At 41.0% G+C, this 22445-nt stretch overlaps 1 protein-coding gene across 11 annotated transcripts in view; it reads right to left on the minus strand.

The window, feature by feature from the left end:
* LOC126354210 (uncharacterized) overlaps positions 1 to 22445 on the minus strand; it is a 119951-nt gene that overhangs the window by 48689 nt on the left and 48817 nt on the right. For 7 of the 11 annotated variants that reach the window (XM_050003673.1, XM_050003674.1, XM_050003668.1 and 4 more), the window contains 3 exons: positions 14878 to 15156; positions 10543 to 10815; positions 3411 to 3689 (listed from right to left, as the gene is read on the minus strand). In XM_050003673.1, the coding sequence (XP_049859630.1) occupies positions 3411 to 3689; positions 10543 to 10815; positions 14878 to 15156 (831 nt within the window). The remainder of the gene's footprint in view (positions 1 to 3410; positions 3690 to 10542; positions 10816 to 14877; positions 15157 to 22445) is intronic. The other 4 variants (XM_050003671.1, XM_050003677.1, XM_050003679.1 and 1 more) reach the window with 4 other exon arrangements.

Consider the following 22445-nt stretch of genomic DNA (forward strand, 5'->3'; position numbering starts at 1 on the left):
AAACTGCTGTGGTATGCACTATCGCAATATGTGTTTCAGAGCCTTAAAGTACTTAAAAATATCCTCATTGCTCAATACTCCAAGATTTTATTACTGGCAGCGACAGCTATGTAGAACGTAGAATGTAGAATGTGTGTCTTGACACTTATTCTCATTCCTTGAGTATGAACTATTGGTATTGGCAAATGACATGCAAATTTCACAATTGATATATTATTCTAACATCGCAATTTGCACCATAAATTATCGTATAAATTTACTGTTAATAGATAACATTAAAGTTTTAGTGCTTTCGAAATTTCATGCATATGGTAGCACACGTGAGCATCAACGTATTCATTACCTGACTACAAAGCGATCGTCATGTTAACGTCGCATGTATGGAATTTCAGTAAGTTGTAACCACCATGTAGGTGCTCTACAGTTTTTCACACACACACACCATGATTATTCTTCTATGACTTTATAAATAAAAGACGACTGTGGCGGTTAGGTTTTCAGTAGCGCTACCGGCAAAGAGACATGTGCAATATGAACATTACTAACGGCCACGAGTTTACAAATAGAAAACACGATCGTTGTTCTTTTAGTGCTGAGTAACACAGAACTATACAAATTAAAATTTTCATAACTTCTGAACGGTTTGCGTTACGATGTTCAGACTGCACGGTAGGCTGCGAGGGGGGGGGGGGGGGAGTGTGTTGTGGGAAATAGTATAAGCATGTGTGGCTTGGTTTAGCGATGCAGCCCATTTTCATTTGGATGGGTTCGTCAATAAGCGAAATTGGCGCATTTGGAAGACAGAATACGCATTTCGCGAACGAGAAGGCTCTTCACCCTTAATGAGTTCGGTGCGCTATGTGCAATCACAGAATAATGAGTGCCATGTTAATGGCACGGTAACTACAGAACGGTACGTATTGATTTTGAACGGGATTGTTTGATGTCCTGGAGGAGCACTTTGCGGAACGCATTCTGGCCGTGGGGTACCCTGAGACACTGGCATGGGCCCCGATTGGCTGCAAAATTCTCCGTATCTGAACACATACAACTCTTTGTTGTGGGGCTATATTAAATACAGTGTGTACAGCAATAACCTCAAAACCATTGCTTGGTTGAAAATACCCATTCAGGAGGTCATCGACAGAGTCCATTATGCGACATTTCAGCGGGTCGTGCAGAGTCCCGCTATTCGTCTGCGCTACATCATGTCCAATTATGGGATGCATATCGTTCATGTCATAACCAAAATCAGAAAATAATAGTGTCGTTTGCATGTTGAAGAAAGTTTGTACACACCGTAGTTTATCACTATTTGCGTTTTCCTTTTTCGCACTGTTTACATACACCTCAATCATTGTCTCCCTTTAAATGGCAGAAACTGCAGCTGTAAAATATATACATAGCGGGAACATTTAAAGCCGTAGCGTGTACACCTGTATTTCACCTGCTACTGCCTTGCGTTTACACCTGTATTTCAGTTGATACCACCGGTTTGTATGACTCAGCACCAGGTGCTGACAATTAACGGCATCCAGTATTTTGTCAACATTATTCAGTATTGTGGAAGAAAACTGAACAATGAAACCAAAAGAAATAATTAATGTGCCTGGTTTTCAAGGTAGCACTATAAGTAACAAATATTAGAATTTTGTTACGTTGTTTTTTATTGATCAATACATTCCAAATGAATATTTAACACAAGAAAGTCCGCTGTCGTGTAGCCTCCTGTACTGTCATGTACTGTCACTGTTTTAATAATAAAGACGTTTCGAACATGGTGACAGTGGAGAACCAAAAAAAATTTACATAATTTTGCCATCAATACATCTACATCTACATCTACATGACTACTCAGCAATTCACATTTAAGTGCTTGGCAGAGGGTTCATCGAACCACAATCATACTATCTCTCTACTTTTCCACTCCCGAACAGCGAGCGGGAAAAACGAACACCTAAACCTTTCTGTTAGAGCTCTGATTTCTCTTATTTTATTTTGATGATCATTCCTACCTATGTAGGTTGGCTCAACAAAATATTTTCGCATTCGGAAGAGAAAGTTGGTGACTGAAATTTCGTAAAAAGGTCTCGCCGCGACGAAAAACGTCTATTCTGTAATGACTTCCATCCCAACTCGTGTATCATACCTGCCACACTCTCTCCCCTATAACGTGATAATACAAAACGAGCTGCCCTTTTTTGCACCCTTTCGATGTCCTCCGTCAATCCCACCTGGTAAGGATCCCACACCGCGCAGCAATATTCTAACTGAGGACGAACGAGTGTAGTGTAAGCTGTCTCTTTAGTGGACTTGTTGCATCTTCTATGTGTCCTGCCAATGAAACGCAACCTTTGGCTCGCCTTCCCGACAATATTATCTATGTGGTCCTTCCAACTGAAGTTGTTCGTAATTTTAACACCCAGGTACTTAGTTGAATTGACAGCCTTGAGAATTGTACTATTTATCGAGTAACCGAATTCCAACGGATTTCTTTTGGAACTCATGTGGATCATCTCACACTTTTCGTTATTTAGCGTCAACTGCCACCTGACACACCATACAGCAATCTTTTCTAAATCGCTTTGCAACTGATACTGGTCTTCGCATTACCTTACAAGACGGTAAATTACAGCATCATCTGCGAACAGTCTAAGAGAACTGCTCAGATTGTCACCCAGGTCATTTATATAGATCAGGAAGAGTAGACGTCCCAGGACGCTTCCCTGATATCACTTCGGTTTTACCCGATGATTTGCCGTCTATTACTACGAACTGCGACCTTCCTGACAGGAAATCACGAATCCAGTCGCACAACTGAGACGATACCCCATAGCTCCGCAGCTTGATTAGAAGTCGCTTATGAGGAACTGTGTCAAAAGCTTTCCGGAAATCTAGAAATACGGAATCAACTTGAGAACCCCTGTCGACAGCGGCCATTACTTCGTGCGAAGAAAGAGCTAGCTGCGTTGCACAAGAGCGATGTTTTCTGAAGCCATGCTGATTACGTGTCAATAGATCGTTCCCTTCGAGGTGATTCATAATGTTTGAATACAGTATATGCTCCAAAACCCTACTGCAAACCGACGTCAATGATATAGGTCTGTAGTTAAATGGATTACTCCTACTACCCTTCTTGAACACTGGTGCGACCTGCGCAATTTTCCAATCTGTAGGTACAGATCTATCGGTGAGCGAGCGGTTGTATATGAGTGCTAAGTAGGGAGCTATAGTATCAGCGTAATCTGAAAGGAACCTAATCGGTATACAATCTGGATCTGAAGACTTGCCCGTATCAAGAGATTTGAGTTGCTTCGCAACCCCTAAGGTATCTACTTCTAAGAAACTCATACTAGCAGATGTTCGTGTTAATACAGTCAGCATGTGTGTATAACGAGGAAAGTACTTACCTGTAAGTTTCATATTTTTACAGTAGAGTAATAGTGCCCGTCTTGCTATAAAGGACAAGGAATTATCTATTAAACGAAAGTTCTGACACACTAATACGCCAAGCTCCGTGTTAGAAATATTGTATGCCGCGCCCGTCTCTGGCTTCAAGCTTGTTACTGCTGACTGTGCACTATAAGTGTAGGCTGTCTTCAAGGTCACAGCTTCAGTTATGGGATCCGCATCTTTAGTCACTTGGGCAGTAGTAACGGTCCTATTCGATTCCGCCGACATATCTGTGTCTGTAGCAGAGAAAAATAAGGAATTTAAGTATAGCAACGGAGTGAAGCAGAAGTTGAAAGCATTGTGCTGCAATGAAATATAAAATGTTACCTTTACAATTAAAGTACGAAATGGTTTACGTACTAGGCATACTAGGTTAGAAAAAACGCCCAAGGAACACTTTTGCTAGTTCTAGGATGAGCAGTATTGGTGCTGGAAGTAGCTCTTGAGGAAAAAAGATGGAGAAACGGAGTTTTCGGAATCTAAGAAACAAATATATTTTTGCAGCATTAATCAAGAGATATCGAAAGATACGAGAAGGCACCGAACGGCAGTTAAGACGTCATTTTTGTAAGATATTCAGACAGTCGCCCAGATACACACAAAAATTTAAGAAGTAACGCTCATATGTGAATAAGTTATCGCCTGTTATTAGGAGCGTGTCAATTATCTTCGTTGGTGTTACACTGCTTATCGATGTTTACCGAAGATTGTAGTAATCACGATAAGCTGCTATAGAAACATCTATTATGGCCACAAGTTACGACTGTGTCAATTATCATCAAGAAAGTAATAGTCTTCAAGATGCAGTGGCTAACGATAATTGATAACATCGAAACTAGTGGCAATCATAATGGTTTTCAAACTTAAGGTTTTGCTAGATTTTACAGAAAATATCTTACTTGCGTTTCACGCTAAGTAACAAACATAACTGAAAACTTTCATAAGTGTTTTTGCTGTAGTTTTTCGTAGCACAATGCGAGTTTCAGTACAAACCAATGTATTCTCGAATTCCCGAATCTGGAACTTTGGAATAATTATTCCGTTTGACAAGAGTGATCACTCCAAAACAACGGTGAATTCTGGACAGTTGCACTTCTGCATCTTTTCTCCGGTAATTCCCACGATATTTCTTAAAATTATCGCCAACTTCATAGAAGGAAAATTGGGTTGCGTGAAGTCAAGGGTAGAGTTAGATGTGAGAATAGTTCAGGTGATTAATCGCATCCCGCGACTGAGGATGAAAACCTATTTTGAACTGGAGTCAGATACTCAGTCAAAGTTGACAGATTCTTAAGTAGGACCCCTGTAGAGGCAAGACGTTAATAGTACGTGTACGAGTACAATACTTCTGACACACTCTTCGGTGCGTGTAGAGGAGATGCACTGTGCTCAGTACAGTACCCACGACAACGTGTGAACTGGTTGCCTAGTGTTACGATTTGCCAGATGCTTTCGTGGTAGCAACCTAATAGTTTTGCCAGGAAAAATTCCTACCCAGCAGTAATTTAAACATCCTTTCCTCACAACCTGTCCCCTCTCCTACCCCTCCCCCCACCTCTCTCTCTCTCTCTGTCTCTCTCTCTCTCTCCCTCCCTCTCTCTCTCTCTCTCTTTCACATACGCACATACACACACACACACAAACACACACACACACACATACACACACACACACACACAACAAACATACTCACAAACACACGGTATGTGTTTGTACTTAGCATAAATATGTGGTGTTCAAAAAGTCTCTCCGCAGTGCTGTATGATTGTTAACCGCGAGTGCCTTACTCCTCAGTCAATATACCGAAATGAAACTCAGTAAAATACAAGTTATTAATTTATTGAATATTCATTTTTACTTTAAAATTTTCACGGTAAATGTGGAAAGTCCCCCCCCCCCCCCCCCTGTTGTTGAATACACAATTCAATTCGACTAACCATGTTTCCAAACACAAGGTGTAACATTTCTTCTGTAACACAGTTAGTGAACGTGGAGATTGCAATTTTCAATTCATCGATGGATTTTGGACGATTTTTTATAGACAGTTGCTTACGCTGCACCGCAGAAGAAAAAGTCAGGCAGTGTTACGTCAGACGATCGTGGAGGCCAAACTGCCTGTGAACTTATGCTATCACCAAAGAAATCAGCTAGTAGTGACATTTAAACGCGAGCTGTTTACGCGGTTGCAACAATCATGTTCAAACTAGCCGTTCAGTACTTCACTTAAAACATGTTCTCCTATGAATGGGTACAGAATATCACTGCAGTATCTTTGAGCGTTTATTGTTTCGTTGAAAAATATGGGACCCACAATCCCATGTCTAGAAATTGCAGTACAAAATGCTATTTTCCCGGAATGAAGTCGTTCCTCATTAATACACAATGGATTTGCAGTACTCCAGGTACGAGAATTCTGCGAGTCCATGTACCAGGATAAATGAAACCACGCCTCAGCAGTTAAAAAAGGTTTCAATGGGAATATTCCTTCCTATTTTGTTGAAAGAAATTTTTGAACCATTGACAATAATGCAGACTCTAGCCATTTTCAGTATTTTTCAGTTCTTGCACCAGTGTCACTTTATATGGGAAATGTTCTAATTTTTTTCCTTACAGCTGTGTGGGCGACTTCTCTTACTGACTTGTTAGAAATCATGGATATTTTATCGGAAATATCGAGTAGTTCATCCTTAGAAAAACCCTAGGACGAACACTTCTCACTGCATCTGTCACTGAACCCGTACTTCGAAATTTGTTAAACAAATATCACAAAGTATCGCGATTTGGGAGTGTTCTCTCCGGGAAAAGTAAATTAAATGTTTGAAGAACTGAAACTGTGTATTTACCGCTAGCTTTGAACACTTGTTCGACTAAAAGCCCACGTTCATCATTATACCAGTGACACAAACGAAACAACTGAACAAAGGAACTAAACTTAAACGTTCACGACAACACGTAACGACACACCCCATTGGTACTACTGACTCTGGCTAGGATAAACGAAACAGTGGAATGTTGGCAGAGTCCTATTGAAGGTAAGTAACCCAGGGAGGCCAACAATTATACGGCACGCACGGCTAACAATCATACGGCACTGCGGAGATACTTTTTGAACACCATATAGTATGTAAAGATATAGACAACAATTGTTGAACTTAATGTATTTCTACCCCTAAAAAGCTGTATAATTTTTCAAAAATACATAAACCTCTTGAGCAACTCAGACACATACCTGCGCAGAAAAAAATATCTTATCATTTGTACATTTAAAATATCTGTGTCGTTTACCAAAACTACGTAAAGTTTTTGATAATACTGGTGTAACGTACGGTATTTCCACGACCAAAATGACTTCATTATTTATAAAAAATGTATAAGCTTTACAGCAACATGCACACAACGGTCATTTTAAGAGTCACAATGTAATTTCCACTTCTAACTGTAATCTGCACTCGGAAACAGGCAATGGATGAAGTTAGCATAACAACTGGTACACGAAATCAAGAACTAACCCCCCCCCCACCACCACCACCACCATCTACAAAGGACATCTCTGCCATGAACTGTGCAATGGCTACGTCTACTTTCATAAATTATAATTTTCCTTCTGATAAGTTGAAGATAATTTTTAACAATGTCGTGCAAATGATGGGGTAGCAAAGGATCAGATCTGCAGTTTTTTGTGATCATAGTTTTTCTTGTCACCTCTGTTGTGAAAACTAATTAAATAAGTAAATAAACACGCATTCAGAACTCAAGTCAATTAGTATTCCGGTCAGAATCTGACATTGTGACGCATATAACCTGATAATGGGCGTCAGCCTGTGGATGATTGCAATTATCGTACAAGTCACAGACTAACGTAGAGTTGATGCTTGAAATATGATGGTAGTGTCCGAACTTAAGGTCCACAATGTTATTTACGCGTCTAAATTGCCTTTATTGTTGTTCTATTACAATACAAAACATATGCAACAAAATAACATGCTAATCAAGCAATGCAGAAGTAGCTGAAAGGTCCTCTTTCGCTTAAACGAAGATTTGTTTCCTTAGCATATTATTTTGGATCACGTGTTTTGTTCAGCTATAGCAGAATAATTAAAGCGATTTCGATGTGGAAATATTTACGTTGGGGAAACCAATATGCCCTCTACCATATTTCAAAGATCCAACATCGCTTGCTGCAAAGTTTAGGTTAATCTTTAGACGTGAAAATAATAATGTGACACCTAACATTGTGCGTGTGCTGTTGATGTAGCTCACGTACTCTTGAAAAATAAGACATCATATTAGACGAGCAAATTTTGTACATTACTCCAGTATTGTAAATATCCTAATGCAATTTTGATGAATAATACAGGTAGCTTAGATGTGGAGTTAACATTGTAACTCTTGACATAAATATTGTGTATCTATTGAAAATACCCTTACCTAATTTTCACAAATAATACAGTTTAGATAACTATGGAAATAACATTGTTGTGCTTGTGAGTGTTGCTGACAAAGATTAATATGTTTGATACATAATACTGACATTTCAGAATTGGGAAGACTGTAAGATCCGCTAACCGTCAACAGCTTTATTAATTTCTGATTCTGTGTTAATGCACCTGTAAGAGGGAGGGAGGAAAGAGAGGGAGACAGAGTGAGAGGTTGTGAGAAACAGCGATGAAATTAACCGAAATGGGAGAACGTTTTTTGACTTAACTGTGTCAGATAGCTGCTGACTAAGCATCTCCCAAAACGCATGGCTCTCCGCCCGATGCAGCCTTTTCATGTGATGTCGTGAGTACAGTGCTAAGTACCAAACATTAGGATAATACTCACCCATGAGTGTTCCGAATGTACTGAAATTCTTCTACCAGCATCTTCGCTATAAAAGGCTCTTACTAGAGAATCTGCCTAAATTTTCCGTAGATCTGATTCCCATTCAAAACAATGTTTCATTTTCAGTCACGGATTGCAATGAAACATTTGAGTTATGGCCACAGCTGAATGTTTCATGAACTCTTGACATCGTGAAATCTAATTGCTTTGTACGAATTTGGAGATAATTGTAATGCATGGCGTACAAACTACAGGAGGAAACGATGTAGAACGAAGCTTTTCTGAGTCCTCAGTTACTTCTGTGTCATCTCTCTTATCAAATGGAACGATAAGTCCAAAATTTTAACTTTGAGAAATCTGAAATTCGTTTGTTTGCATGAAAAATTCTCGTTGAACGACCATCATTTACAGCGAAATTGTTTATTAATGTTGTCAGTTTTGATTATTACTTACAGTAATATCTTTTAATCATGAACTTTGAAAAGCATTATTAATTCTATTACTTTCTATGTCGCAAATCATCATTACCCACTTTATCTTGGTTGGTTGGTTACTTGGGGAAGGAGACCAGACAGCGTGGTCATCGGTCTCATCGGATTAGGGAAGAATAGGGAAGGAAGTCGGCCGTGCCCTTTAAGAGGAACCATCCCGGCATTTGCCTGGAGTGATTTAGGGAAATCACGGAAAACCTAAATCAGAATGGCCGGACGCGGGATTGAACCGTCGTCCTCCCGAATGCGAGTCCAGTGTCTAACCACTGCGCCACCTCGCTCGGTCACCTTATTTTGAAAACAGTCACATCGTTATAGACGTTTTCACAGCAGCTGATAAGAGATTACTAAGATATTCCATAAATATCAATAACAACTACCTTAAATAATTAACAGGCTTCTAATGTCAGTCAATATCATACCCTCATTGGATCTTAGCTCTTGAGATTTCTTCTGTAACTGGATGACAGTCTGAAGATCTTACATGTCTTAATTGCTGTCCTGCGTCACCACATATCTTTTCACGTCTCTTCATAAATACTGAAGATAAAAAAAGGGTTTATTTCTCAGATTCATAGTGGGCCTCGACCATCTTTTCCTCTCAAGAGCTGATTCCAGCGACAAGGCAGCTGTTCCTCGGTTGCTGCTGACCCATGCTCACATCCTGTCAACTAGTTAAACTTTTTCTTAGACTATTTCGATAACCTATTATGTCTCCTAAGAACATTGGGGATTTATGAGTTTCAGTGATATTCATTAAAACAATAAGATGATCCTGACCCTATAGAGTCACTAAGGTCAGAAAGATACTCCTTAAAACGAGAAAATTATTTTCTTGCCATGCTCTGCGGGCTGGTATTATCGGTGCTAATGTTTCTGTCTGCCACCGCTGCTGTAGCTCCTCTGTTGAACTGAAACAAACGATATGCCGACAATGTTCCGATTTTTCTACTTGGCGCTTCTTTTCTAGGTCCACAACTCCGTTTCTAGTGTCTTACCGTCGGCAGGAAAGAACTAACGATCAAGTTTGAAGACATTTTATTTAACTAAAACCCCTTCTTGGTGTGCACTAATTTCCAAACTCAAGAACAACAAGAAACATAATAATTCTTATAGCGAAAACGATATAAAAGTTACAAGAAAATGAAAAGAAATAATAGCAAGCAAAATATTGCGCCACACAATTCCAAAGTGGTGTCACACCCAAGAAGATACAAATTTCTACAAAAGACTACGGCGAGTTTCCAGTGGGCTGGTGCTAGCGTAGGTACCAGTATTGGCCAGAGGTGTCCTAGCTATAGGTACACATTGCTGAACTGACTTTGCTGGCTTGCTTATAACACCGATTTGGCTGCGCGCTACACTTGGCCACATTAGTTCCAATTGGTGGATGTGTGTCACAAGGCTTTCATAAAGTACTACCCTGTTTATGCCGAAGGTCGGTTGATGTTTACATTTACTGGCGATGCTTTGATATGAGCTACTGAAGGGAGGTCGGCAGCCTACCTTGCATGTTTACTGTGCGGGTCCTCTAACTGATAAGGGGCCACTACGACACCATTCACAATCTCCAAATGACAAAAGTACAATGTGTAAACTCAGTAGCAACAGTGAACTACAAATAAGATATAATAATCGATTAATAATAGCGTAGCAACCATAATCCTACAAGGGAAACAATGATGCTAAAAACTAAAGTTCCATCGTTATAATTCAATAACAAGTATGCATCTCTGTTAATATTAACATTACACTCGTAGAGCAACGTTTCTACCTGGTTCATCGACGTGCTTGCAGAGCGCCGGTAAAAATGGTCCAAACATTTTATTCTTTACTTGATTCAGGTGTCTGCACACTTCTTTGAGTTTGGTCGAGGACGAGATGTGTGAAGAGGGTTCCTTTTGTTGCGTCAAGCTCGTCGCAGCTTGCTCAGTATCAGGGACACGACTTGTGCCGGAAGGTCCTTCAGACGTGCCAGCGGCCGCTGTTGCGGTGAGCTTGCGTGCAGACATCACTTCCGTGGCGGCGGCCGTACTCGTTCCTGTATCTAACAACAAATCCAGGTTCAAATTTCTGGGCATTTGTCTCGAAGAACATGCATTACCATATTTTTAATGTTATGTTGGAAGAACATTCAGTAAAGTGAAGTGACCATACAGGACGGAATGAAAACGGTTCTACCTAGGCTGTGGCGAATACATATGGGTGGTGCGCGGCGCATCTCCCCCCCCCCCTTCCCCTCTTTCCCCTTGCAGGGACCAATCGCATTGCCACCCACTGCCGTCCCCGCCAGTCAGACAGCACGCTATTCATTTATATATTTCGTTACTCGACTCGACCGAATCGAGTTATCAAGTGGGTGTACTTTCAAATGTATCATTATCATTTGAGATTCAACATACTTTTGCCATCACAACTACTGAAACATAACGGTAATGATCTGGCACATAAATTGAACCAGTGCGTAACATAACTACCGTTCTTTGAAGAAGAATCACTCTTTGTGATTAAAAAGAGACTAATGGGAGATATTCTTCAATACAAGCAAACGAGCATAAACGCTCTTTATGATCGACATTCTGTTATGCAAGCGTTGTCTGTCTGTTCTAGATGTGACTATTGCACTTAGCACAAACTGAGTAAGATTTTTGCTTTTATACCTGCATCTACTGCTAGAATAGAAAGATCTTTTTCAACACTGCGACGTACAAAGACATGGCAGAGGTCGGCAGTGAAGGAAGATCGACTTAATGGCTTAGCTCTGTTGAACACTCACCCTGACATTGTTTGTCCTATTGGCGAGCTAATTGACCAATTTGCTATGATGAATAGGCGCATAGAATTAATCACTTAAGGAAGAGAACCACAATTGGAACTCTTTTATGGTGTAAGATAGCATTGTCTTGTATGTGTGTATAATCAGATTAAATGAAACTTTCTGAAACTTTGAGTGTGACTTGATTACTTTTTATTACAGGAAAAGTAAAGGCAGTTCAAGATATTTTTATCGCCCACTCCTCGAGGCTTTTCTGTACCTACCACTGTACCTAGGACACAGAGTCACTTACTAATGTACTTAATTTGATCACTATGAAAAACATATTACACTATAAATGATGATATGGATGAAACATGTGTGCTGGCTTTCATTGTTCTCACTTATAAACATTCAACTGGCGAAAAAAAACTGGATCTAGGAATATAATAGTGAAATTGCCACTCATAGTTTTCACCCTTAATTTGAATTCCCCCTTCTAACCTACAAATCATTTGCCTTTGATTCCTTTCCTTATTTGCATCTGTAACATACAGATTGGACATAAGAGAGGAAAGACTTTATGCCTGCATCGTGATCTGAATACATCTCTTTTCCAATCGTACTTATCCCACTAGGACTTCATACGTATTCAATTTCGTCTACTTTTCCTTTAAGCTTGTAAGTTACGTTTAATAATTTTAAATATTCAAGAATTTTGAACCGTTGCCAAACGTTTTTTCTAGGTCAGCTGCTCCTTTGACTCCTTTTTATCCTTCTGATAAGAGCGCATTTTTTAATCACCTTTCCCTACGTCCACTTAGCCTTAGCTTTCCTGAAAATAATATTGATTCATTCGTGATTGACTTGTACTACTGTATATCCGTTTATTCCTGAACGTTTTTTTATCTCCTCCTTTCTATGTCCATCTGTATTGTATTATATAGAATTTTTTGGTACTTACCTTTCTACATCCTACATTGACCAACGCAACATCGTGATAGCCCTTACTAACGATACATATTGCTCCTTAAAAGAAACAAACTGCTGTGGTATGCACTATCGCAATATGTGTTGCAGAGCCTTGAAGTAGCCGGTCGCAGTGGCCGAGAGATTCTAGGCGCTTCAGTCCGGAACCACGCTGCTCCTATGGTCGCAGGTTCGAATCTTGCCTCGGGCATGGATGTGTGTGATGTCCTTAGGTTAGTTAGGTTTAGGTAGTTGTAAGTCGAGGAGACTGATGAACTCAGATGTTGAGTACCATAGTGCTGAGAGCCATTTGAACCATTTGAACCTTAATGTACTTAAAAATATCCTCACTGCTCTATATTAGAAGATTTTATTACTGGCAGTGACAGCTATGTAGAAGTCTATGTATGTCTTGAAACTTATTTTCATTCCTTCTGTATAAACTATTGATATTTTCGAACTGTAGACATTTTCAAGTGACTACGAAAATGTCATAGAAGTTTCGCAATTGATATGTTATTAAAACACCACAATTTGCACCATAAATGTTCGTATAAATTTACTGTTAATAGATAACATAAAAGCATTAGTCCTTTCGAAATTACATGCATATGGTAGCACATGTGAGCATCGTCATATTCATTACCTGACTACAAAGGGATCGTCATGTTAACGTCACATGTATGGATTTTCAGTAAGTTGTAACCATCATGTAGGTCCTCTGCAGCTTTACACACACACACGCCAAGATATTCTACCATGACATTATAAACAAAGGGCGACTGTGGCGGTTAGGTTTTCAGAAGCGCGTCTGGAAAAATGATACGTGCTGTATGAACATTATTAACTGCCACGAGCTTACAAATAGAAAGCACGGTAGTCGCTCTTTTATTGCAAGGTGACAATTACTAAACTATATAAATGGAATCGTCATGACTTCTGAACGGTTTGCATGAGGTCGTTCAGACTGCACCGCAGCACCGTCGGCTGAGCGGGGGAGGGGGGGGGGGGCGCTTGATGGGAAATAGTATGAGCATGTGTGGTTTGGTTTTGCGACGCTGCACACTTTCATTTGAATGGGTTCGTCAATATTGACGCATTTGGTGGAGTGACAATTCGTATTTCGTTGTCGGCAACTTTCTTCGACCTCAACAGGAGACTGTGTGGTGTACAATATCCTTTCACGGAGGAATCGGTGCGTTATTCTTTGATGGCGCGGTGACTACCGAACGTTACGTGGAGGTTTTGGAAGATGATTTCATTCCCATTACCCAAAGTACCCTTATTGCGACAAAATGTGGTTCATTCAAGACGGAACTGGAGCCCATCGAAGCAGGAGACTGTTTGATGTCCTGGAGAAGGACTTTGGGGACCAAATTTTTTGTCTGGGGTACTCAGATGACACTGGGATTTTCCCGGATTGGCTGCTATATTCTCCGGGTCCGAACACTTTCAACTCCTTGTTGTTTGGCTATATTACTGACAAGGTGTACAGAAATAGCCTCAAAACGACTGAAGGACCTAAAACAGCCATTGAGGAGGTCATCTATATGTTCCGACGGTTCAGCGGGTCAAGCAGAGTTTCGATATTGGTCTGCGCCACATCATGGCCAATTATGGTAGGCGTTTCGAGCATGTGATAACCTATTTTTCGTATTCTTTAGTGACGTTTACATGTTGAAGAAAGTGTGTTAACCCCGTAGTTTTTTTCGTATTGTTCAATAATAAGTTAAATAATTATGACCCTGAAACTGGCAGAAATTGCATATGTAAAATATATAATAAGGGAATTAGCTAAAACCGTCGCGTGTACAAATGTATTTCACTTGATAATACCAGTTTGTATGACTTACAATCAGGTGTTGAAAATTAACAGCGTCACGTATTCTGTGGCTCGAACTTCCGAAACCTACTCGCTTGCACGCATTCATTTCAGGCTGCACTCCAGACACTCTCAGTGTAATGAAAGAAAACTGATTAATTAAACAGAAAGGAAGAAGTAATGTACTTGATTTTGAAGGTAGCACCATAAGTAACGAATATTCTAATCGTGTTAGATTTTTTAAATTTACTCTTCCATGCCAAATGAATATTTAACACAACACATCCTCTTGTCGTGTCGCTTCCTGTACTGTCATGTACTGTCACTTATTGCAGAAGTTTCTGACACAGTTCCAGAGGAGATCCACAGAAAGGTAACACCACGAGTGATTGAAATGTTACTCTCATTCATCTGACAGCAGTAATTTTCTAGCATGACGCTGCTTAACAGGTTGAAACCCTTAATGTGAACTTACGCAGACGCTAAACCCAACATATTTAAAAAGAACCTTTTATTTCTCAAAATTTTGCAGGTAACACAGCTAGCATCTGGAATGTACTTACCTGTAAGATTCATAACTTTACAGTAGAGTCCTAGAGTCCGCCTTGCTATAAAGGAAACCGAGATATTTATTAAATGAAAGTTCTGACACACTAATACGCCAAGCTCCGTGTCAGAAATATTGTATGCCGCGCCCATCTCTGGCTTCAGGCTGGTTACTGCTGACTGTGCACTGTAAGTGTAGGCTGTTTTCAAGGTCACAGCTTCAGTAATGGGATCCGCATCTTTAGTCACTTGGGCAAAAGTGACGGTCCCATTCGACTCCGCCGACATATCTGTGTCTGTAGCAGAGAAAAATAAAGAATAATATAAATATAGCAACGGAGTGAAGCAGGAATTGAAAGCATTGTGCTGCAGTGAAATATAAGACGTTACCTCTACAATTAAAGTACGAAATGGTTTACGTACTACACAAACTAGTTTAGCGAAAACGCCCAAGTAATCATTTTACTAGTTGACAGGATGATAGCATGAATCCACAGCACAGAGAAATAGCAGTATTGGTGCTGGAGTAGAGGAAAAAAAGATGGAGAAAAGGATGTTTGGGAATCTAAGAAACAGATTTTTTTTTTTTTTTGCAGTATTAATCAAGAGACATCGAAAGATATGAGAAGGCACCGAACAACAGTTAAGACGTCGTATGCAGGGTGTTACAAAAAGGTACGGCCAAACTTTCAGGAAACATTCCTCACACACAAATAAAGAAAAGACGTTATGTGGACACGTGTCCGGAAACGCTTAATTTACATATTAGAGCTCATTTTAGTTTCGTCTCCTACGTACCACCTACACTCAATGGAGCTCGTTATCATGATTTCATACGGGATACTCTACCTGTGCTGCTAGAACATGTGCCTTTACAAGTGTTAGACAACATGCGGTTCATGCACGATGGAGCTCCTGCACATTTCAGTCGAAGTGTTTGTACGCTTCTCAACACCAGATTCGGTAGAGGCGAACCAATTCCATGGCCTCCACGCTCTCCTGACCTCAACCCTCTTGACTTTCATTTATGGGGGCATTTGAAAGCTCTTGTCTACGCAACCCCGGTACCAAATGTAGAGACTCTTCGTGCTCGTATTGTGGACGGCTGTGATACAATACGCCATTCTCCAGGGCTGCATCAGCGCATCAGGGATTCCATGCGACGGAGGGTGGATGCATGTATCCTCGCTAACGGAGGACTTTTTGAACATTTCCTGTAACAAAGTGTTTGAAGTCACGCTGGTACGTTCTGTTGCTGTGTGTTTCCATTCCATGATTAATGTGATTTGAAGAGAAGTGATAAAATGAGCTCTAACATGGAAAGGAAGCGTTTCCGTACACATGTCCACATAACATATTTTCTTTCTTTGTGTGTGAGGAATGTTTCCTGGAAGTTCGGCCGTTCCTTTTTGTAACACCCTGTATGTAAGATATTCAGAGAGTCGTCCAGATACACATGAACATTTAAGAAGTAACGCTCCTATGTATGTTATTGCCTGTTATTAGAAGTGTGTCAGTTATTTTCGTTGGTGTTACACTGCTGATCGATGTTTACCGAAGATCGTAGTAATCACCATAAGCTGCTATGGAAACATCTATTATGGCCACAAGTTAGAATTGTGTCAATCACCATCAAGAAAGTAATGGTCTTCAAAATGCAGTGGCTAACGATAATTGATAACATCGAAACTAGTGGCAATAATAATGGTTTTCAAAGTTAAAGTTTTGCTAGGTACTACAGAAAATATCTTACTTGCGTTTCACGCTAAGTAACGAACATAACTGATAACATTAATAAATGTTTTGTCTGTAGACTTTCGTGGCACAATGTGAGTTTCAGTAGAAACCTTTCCTCCGGTGCTTTTCACGACATTCGTTAAATCTTATCTCCAACTTCATAAAAGGAAAATTTGGTTTTGTGAAGTCCAGGAAACAGTTAGGTGTGCGAAAAGCACAGGCGATTAATCGCATCTCGAGACTGAGTAGGAAAACTTGTGTTCAATTGTAGTCAGATACACAGTAAAATTTGACAGATTCTTAAGTAAGACTCCTTTACAGCCAAGACGTTAATGGTACGACTACAATACTTCCGGCACACTCTTTGGTGCGTGTAAAAGAGATTACGTGAACTGGTTGCCTAGTGCTACGATTTGTGAAATGCTTTTTTGGCAGCAACTTAACAGTTTTGACAGAAAAAATTATGCCACATCATTCATTTTCACCTCTTTAGACCACAAGCTGTCCCTCCCCTACTCCTCCCTCCCCTTCCCCACGCCATCGCACCGCACCTGTCTGTCTGTCTGTCTGTTTCTCTCTTTCTCTCTCTCTCTCTCTCTCTCTCTCTCTCTCTCTCTCTGTCTCTCTCTTTCACACACACACACACACACACACACACACACACACACACACACACAAACACACATATATACGGTGTGTGTTTTTGCACTCAGCATAAATAGTATATAAAGTTACAGACAGTACCTGTCAAACTTAATGTATTTCCACCCCTGAAATAGCTGTATCATTTCTCAAAAATACATAAACCTCTTGAGCAACTCAGACACACCTGCGCAGACAAAAATGTCATAATATCGTTTATACATTTAAAATATCTGTATCATTTATCAAAACTACGTAAAGATGTTGATAATACTGGTATTACTTATGGTATTTCAGAGTGCAAAATGTCCTCATTATTTATCAAAAATGTATAAGCTTTGTCAGTAACATGCACACAACGCTTATGTCAAGAGTCACAATTCACAATGTTATTTCGACGTCTTACTGTAATCTGCAGTTTGTAACAAGCAACGGTTAAAATTAATATCACAGCTCGTACTACAAATAACCGTCGCCCCCCCCCCCCCCCCCCCCCTGTCAGGAAATAAATGGCATTTCTGCCGTCTACTGTGTAATGGCTACATCTAAATCCTGCTTGTTCCTCTACTTTCAGGAAATATAATTTTCCTTCTTCTAAGTTTTTACAAATGTCGTGCAAATTACAGTAGGAAAGAAAATTGATCCGCAGTTTATCTGTGTTCACAGTTTTTTGTGTGTCGCCTCTCTTGTGATCTGGAAAACTCATTCGTTTCTATGGACACTCATACTGTACCCATCATTATTTACAGCGAAATTATTTATTAATGTAATAAGTTTTGATTGATTCTGATCATCGAACACAAGAAGGTTATTTATACTGTACTATCTTGGAAAACATTAAAACATAAACTTAGGCGATGTTAAAAAGCGTCGTTAGGCACTGAGTACATCATGAAAAGAACAATTTCCTTGATGATGATCGACAATAATCGCAATTTGTAAACATAACAAACGCTTGCGTGTGTGTGTGTGTGTGTGTGTGTGTGTGTGTGTGTGTGTGTGTGTGTGTATGTATGAGAGAGACAGAGAGAGAGAGAGAGAGAGAGAGAGAGAGAGAGAGAGAGAGAGAGAGAGAGAGAGGGAGTGAGTGACGAATAGAGAGAGAGGCATGGAAAGATTGTTGTTGAAAAAGGAATTTCGCTTCTCTTCTGGTGCTTCATGTCAGCAAACCACGCCTGTGACGTCATGGGTACGGTACCAAGCATAGGACGGTACGGATGCAAGCACCAAAAAATACAGATCCCTGTAGCTATACTACTGACGTTGATCTAAATCTACATCTACATCCATACTCCGCAAGCCACCTGACGGTGTGTGCCGGAGGTTACCCTGAGTACCTCTATCGGTTCTCCCTTCTATTCCAGTCTCGTATTGTACGTGGAAAGAAGGATTGTCGGTATGCTTCTGTTTGGGCTCTGATCTCTCGGATTTTATCCTCATGGTCTCTCCGCGAGATATACGTAGGAGGGAGCAATATACTGCTTGACTCTTCGGTGAAGGTATGTTCTCGAAACTTTAACAAAAGCCCGTACCGAGATACTGAGCGTCTCTCCTGCAGAGTCTTACACTGGAATTTATCTATCATCTCCGTAACGCTTTCGCGATTACTAAATGATCCTGTAACGAAGCGCGCTGCTCTCCGTTGGATCTTCTCTATCTCTTCTATCAACCCTATCTGGTGCGGATCCCACACTGCTGAGCAGTATTCAAGCAGTGGGTGAACAAGCGTACTGTAACCTACTTCCTTTGTTGTCGGATTGCATTTCCTTAGGATTCTTCCAATGAATCTTAATCTGGCATCTGCTTTACCGACGATCAACTTTATATGATCATTCCATTTTAAATCACTCCTAACGCGTACTCCCAGATAATTTATGGAATTAACTGCTTCCAGTTGCTCACCTGCTATTTTGTAGCTAAATGATAAGGGACCTATCTTTCTATGTATCGCATGACCTTATTATTGTCTACATTGAGATTCAATTGCCATTCCGTGCACCAAGCGTCAATTCGCTGCAGATCCTTCTGCATTTCAGTACAATTTTCCATTGTTGCAACCTTTCGATACACCACAGCATCATCTGCAAAAAGCCTCAGTGAACTTCCGATGTCATCCACCAGGTCATTTATGTATATTGTGAATAGCAACGGTCCTATGACACTCCCCTGCGGCACAACTGAAATCGCTCTTACTTCGGAAGACTTCTCTCCATTGAGAATGACATGCTGAGTTCTGTTATCTAGGAACTCCTCAATCCAAACACACAATTGATCTGATAGTCCGTATGCTCTTACTTTGTTCATTAAACGACTGTGGGGAACTGTGTCAAACGCCTTGCGGAAGTCAAGAATCACGGCATCTACCTGTGGAACCGTGTCTAAGGCCCTCTGAGTCTCGTGAACGAATAGCGCGAGCTGGGTTTCACACGACCGTCTTTTTCAAAACCCATGCTGATTCCTACAGAGTATATTTCTAGTCTCCAGAAAAGACATTATACTCGAACATAATACGTGTTCCTAAATTCTACAACTGATCGACGTTAGAGATATAGGTCTATAGTTCTGCACATCTTTTCGACGTCCCTTCTTGAAAACGGGGATGACCTGTGCCCTTTTCCAATCCTTTGGAACGCTTCGCTCTTCTAGAGACCTACGGTACACCGCTGCAAGAAGGGGGGCAAGTTCCTTCGCGTACTCTGTGTAAAATGGAACTGGTATCCCATCAGGACCAGCGGCCTTTCCTCTTTTGAGCGATTTTAATTGTTTCTCTATCCCTCTGTCGTCTATTTCGATATCTACCATTTTGCCAACTGTGCGACAATTTAGAGAAGGAAGCACAGTGCAGTCTTCCTCTGTGAAACAGCTTTGGAAGAAGACATTTAGTATTTCGGCCTTTAGTCTGTCATCCTCTGTTTCAGTACCATTTTGGTCACGGAGTGTCTGGACATTTTGTTTTGATCCACCTACCGCTTTGACATAGGACCAAAATTTCTGAGGATTTTCTGCCAAGTCAGTACATAGAACTTTAATTTCGAATTCATTGAACGCGTCTCGCATAGCCCTCATCACACTACATTTCGCTTCGCGTAATTTTTGTTTGTCTGCAAGGCTTTGGCTATGTTTATGTTTGCTGTGAAGTTCCCTTTGCTTCCGCAGCAGTTTTCTAACTCGGTTGTTGTACCACGGTGGCTCTTTCCCATCTCTTACGATCTTGCTTGGCACATACTCATCTAACGCATATTGTACCATGGTTTTGAACTTTGTCCACTGATGCTCAACACTGTCTGTACTTCAGACAAAACTTTTGTGTTGAGCCGTCAGGTACTCTGTAATCTGCTTTTTGTCACTTTTGCTAAACAGAAAAATCTTCTTACATTTTTTAATATTTCTATTTACGGCTGAAATCATCGATGCAGTAACCGCTTTATAATCGCTGATTCCCTGTTCTGCATTAACTGATTCAAATAGTTCGGGTCTGTTTGTCACCAGAAGGTCTAATATGTTATCGGCACGAGTCGGTTCTGTGTTTAACTGCTCAAGGTAGTTTTCAGATAAAGCACTTAAAAATATTTCACTGGAACCATTGTCCCTGCCACTCATGAACTCATGAACGTTTGAGTCTCCCAGTCTATATCCAGCAAATTAAAATCTCCACCCAGAACTATAACATGTTGGGGAAATCTACTCGAAATATTTTCCAAATTGTTCTTCAGGTGCTGAGCCACAACAGCTGCTGAGCCTTGGGGCCTATGGAGACATCCAATTACCATGTCTGAGCCTGCTTTAACCGTGACCTTCACCCAAATCATTTCACAATTCGAATCTCCGTCAATTTCCTTCGATACTATTGCACTTCTTATCGCTATAAACAACCCCCCCCCCCCCCTTCACTGTCCAGCCTGTCTCTGCGGTATACATCCCAATCTGAGTTTAGGATTTCATTACTGTTTACATGTGGTTTCAGCCAAATTTCTGTCCCTAGTACTATATGGGCGCTGTGACTGTTTATTAATGAGAGCAGTTCCGGGACCTTTCTATAGACGCTCCTGCAGTTTACTATTAGCACATTAATATTGTTATTCCCTGTTGCATTTTGCCTACTCCTGCCTTGCCGCGTCCTAGGAGGCGTCTTGTCGGGCCTAGGGAGGGAATTCTCTAACCTAAAAGAACCCCATTTGCACTCCACACGCACTCCGCTACCCTCGTAGCCGCTTCCGGCGTGTAGTGCACGCCTGACCTATTTAGGGGGACCCTACATTTCTCTACCCTATAACGGAGGTCGAGAAATTTGCACCCCACTCGGCTCCAAACCAGAGGACCGCGATCGGTTCTCGGAACGATACTACAAATAGTTAGCTCTGATCCACCCTGCGAGCGAGGCTTTCCGCCTTCACCAACTCCGCCAACAGCCTGTACGAACTGAGGATGACCTCTGAACCCAGACGGCAGGAGTCATTGGTGCCGACATGAGCAACAATTTGCAGTCTGGTGCACCCAGTGCTCTCTATCGCCGCCGGTAGGGCCTCCTCCACATCTCGGATGAGACCCCCCGGCAAGCAGACAGAGGGAACACTGGCCTTCTTCCCCGACCTTTCGGCTATTTCCCTAAGGGACTCCATCACCCGCCTAACGTTGGAGCTCCCAATAACTAATAAACCCCTCCCCCCGTGTGCCTGCTCGGACCTTGATTCCACCTTGCCTAGTACACCAAGGAATGTGTACCTGAATGCTACATTTTCAGTTACACCGCATACCGATGGTGGAATATGTGAATGAAATCGAAGTTCCATGTCTCAAACGTTCCCAGATTTCTTAGAAGAAGCTTCAGATATATGAACTGAGACAACAGCAACAAAAAAATTATTGCTGGAATGTATCTGAGACGTTGTTGTATTGATGGATGCGGTATACTATTACACTGCTGGCCATTAAAATTGCTACACCACGAAGATGACGTGCTACAGACGCGAAATTTAACGGAGAAGAAGAAGATGCTGTTATATGCAGACGATTAGGTTTTCAGAGTAGTCACACAAGGTTGGCGTCGGTGGCGACTCCTACAGTGTGCTTACATGAGGAAAGTTTCCAACCGATTTCTTGTACACAAACAGTAATTGACCGGCGTTGCCTGGTCAAACGTTGTTGTGATGCCTTGTGTGCTTACCATCACGTTTCCGACTTTGATAAAGGTCGGATTGTACCCTAT

The sequence above is a fragment of the Schistocerca gregaria genome, chromosome 3 (genome assembly GCF_023897955.1).
Source record: "Schistocerca gregaria isolate iqSchGreg1 chromosome 3, iqSchGreg1.2, whole genome shotgun sequence".
Lineage (NCBI taxonomy): Eukaryota > Metazoa > Arthropoda > Insecta > Orthoptera > Acrididae > Schistocerca > Schistocerca gregaria.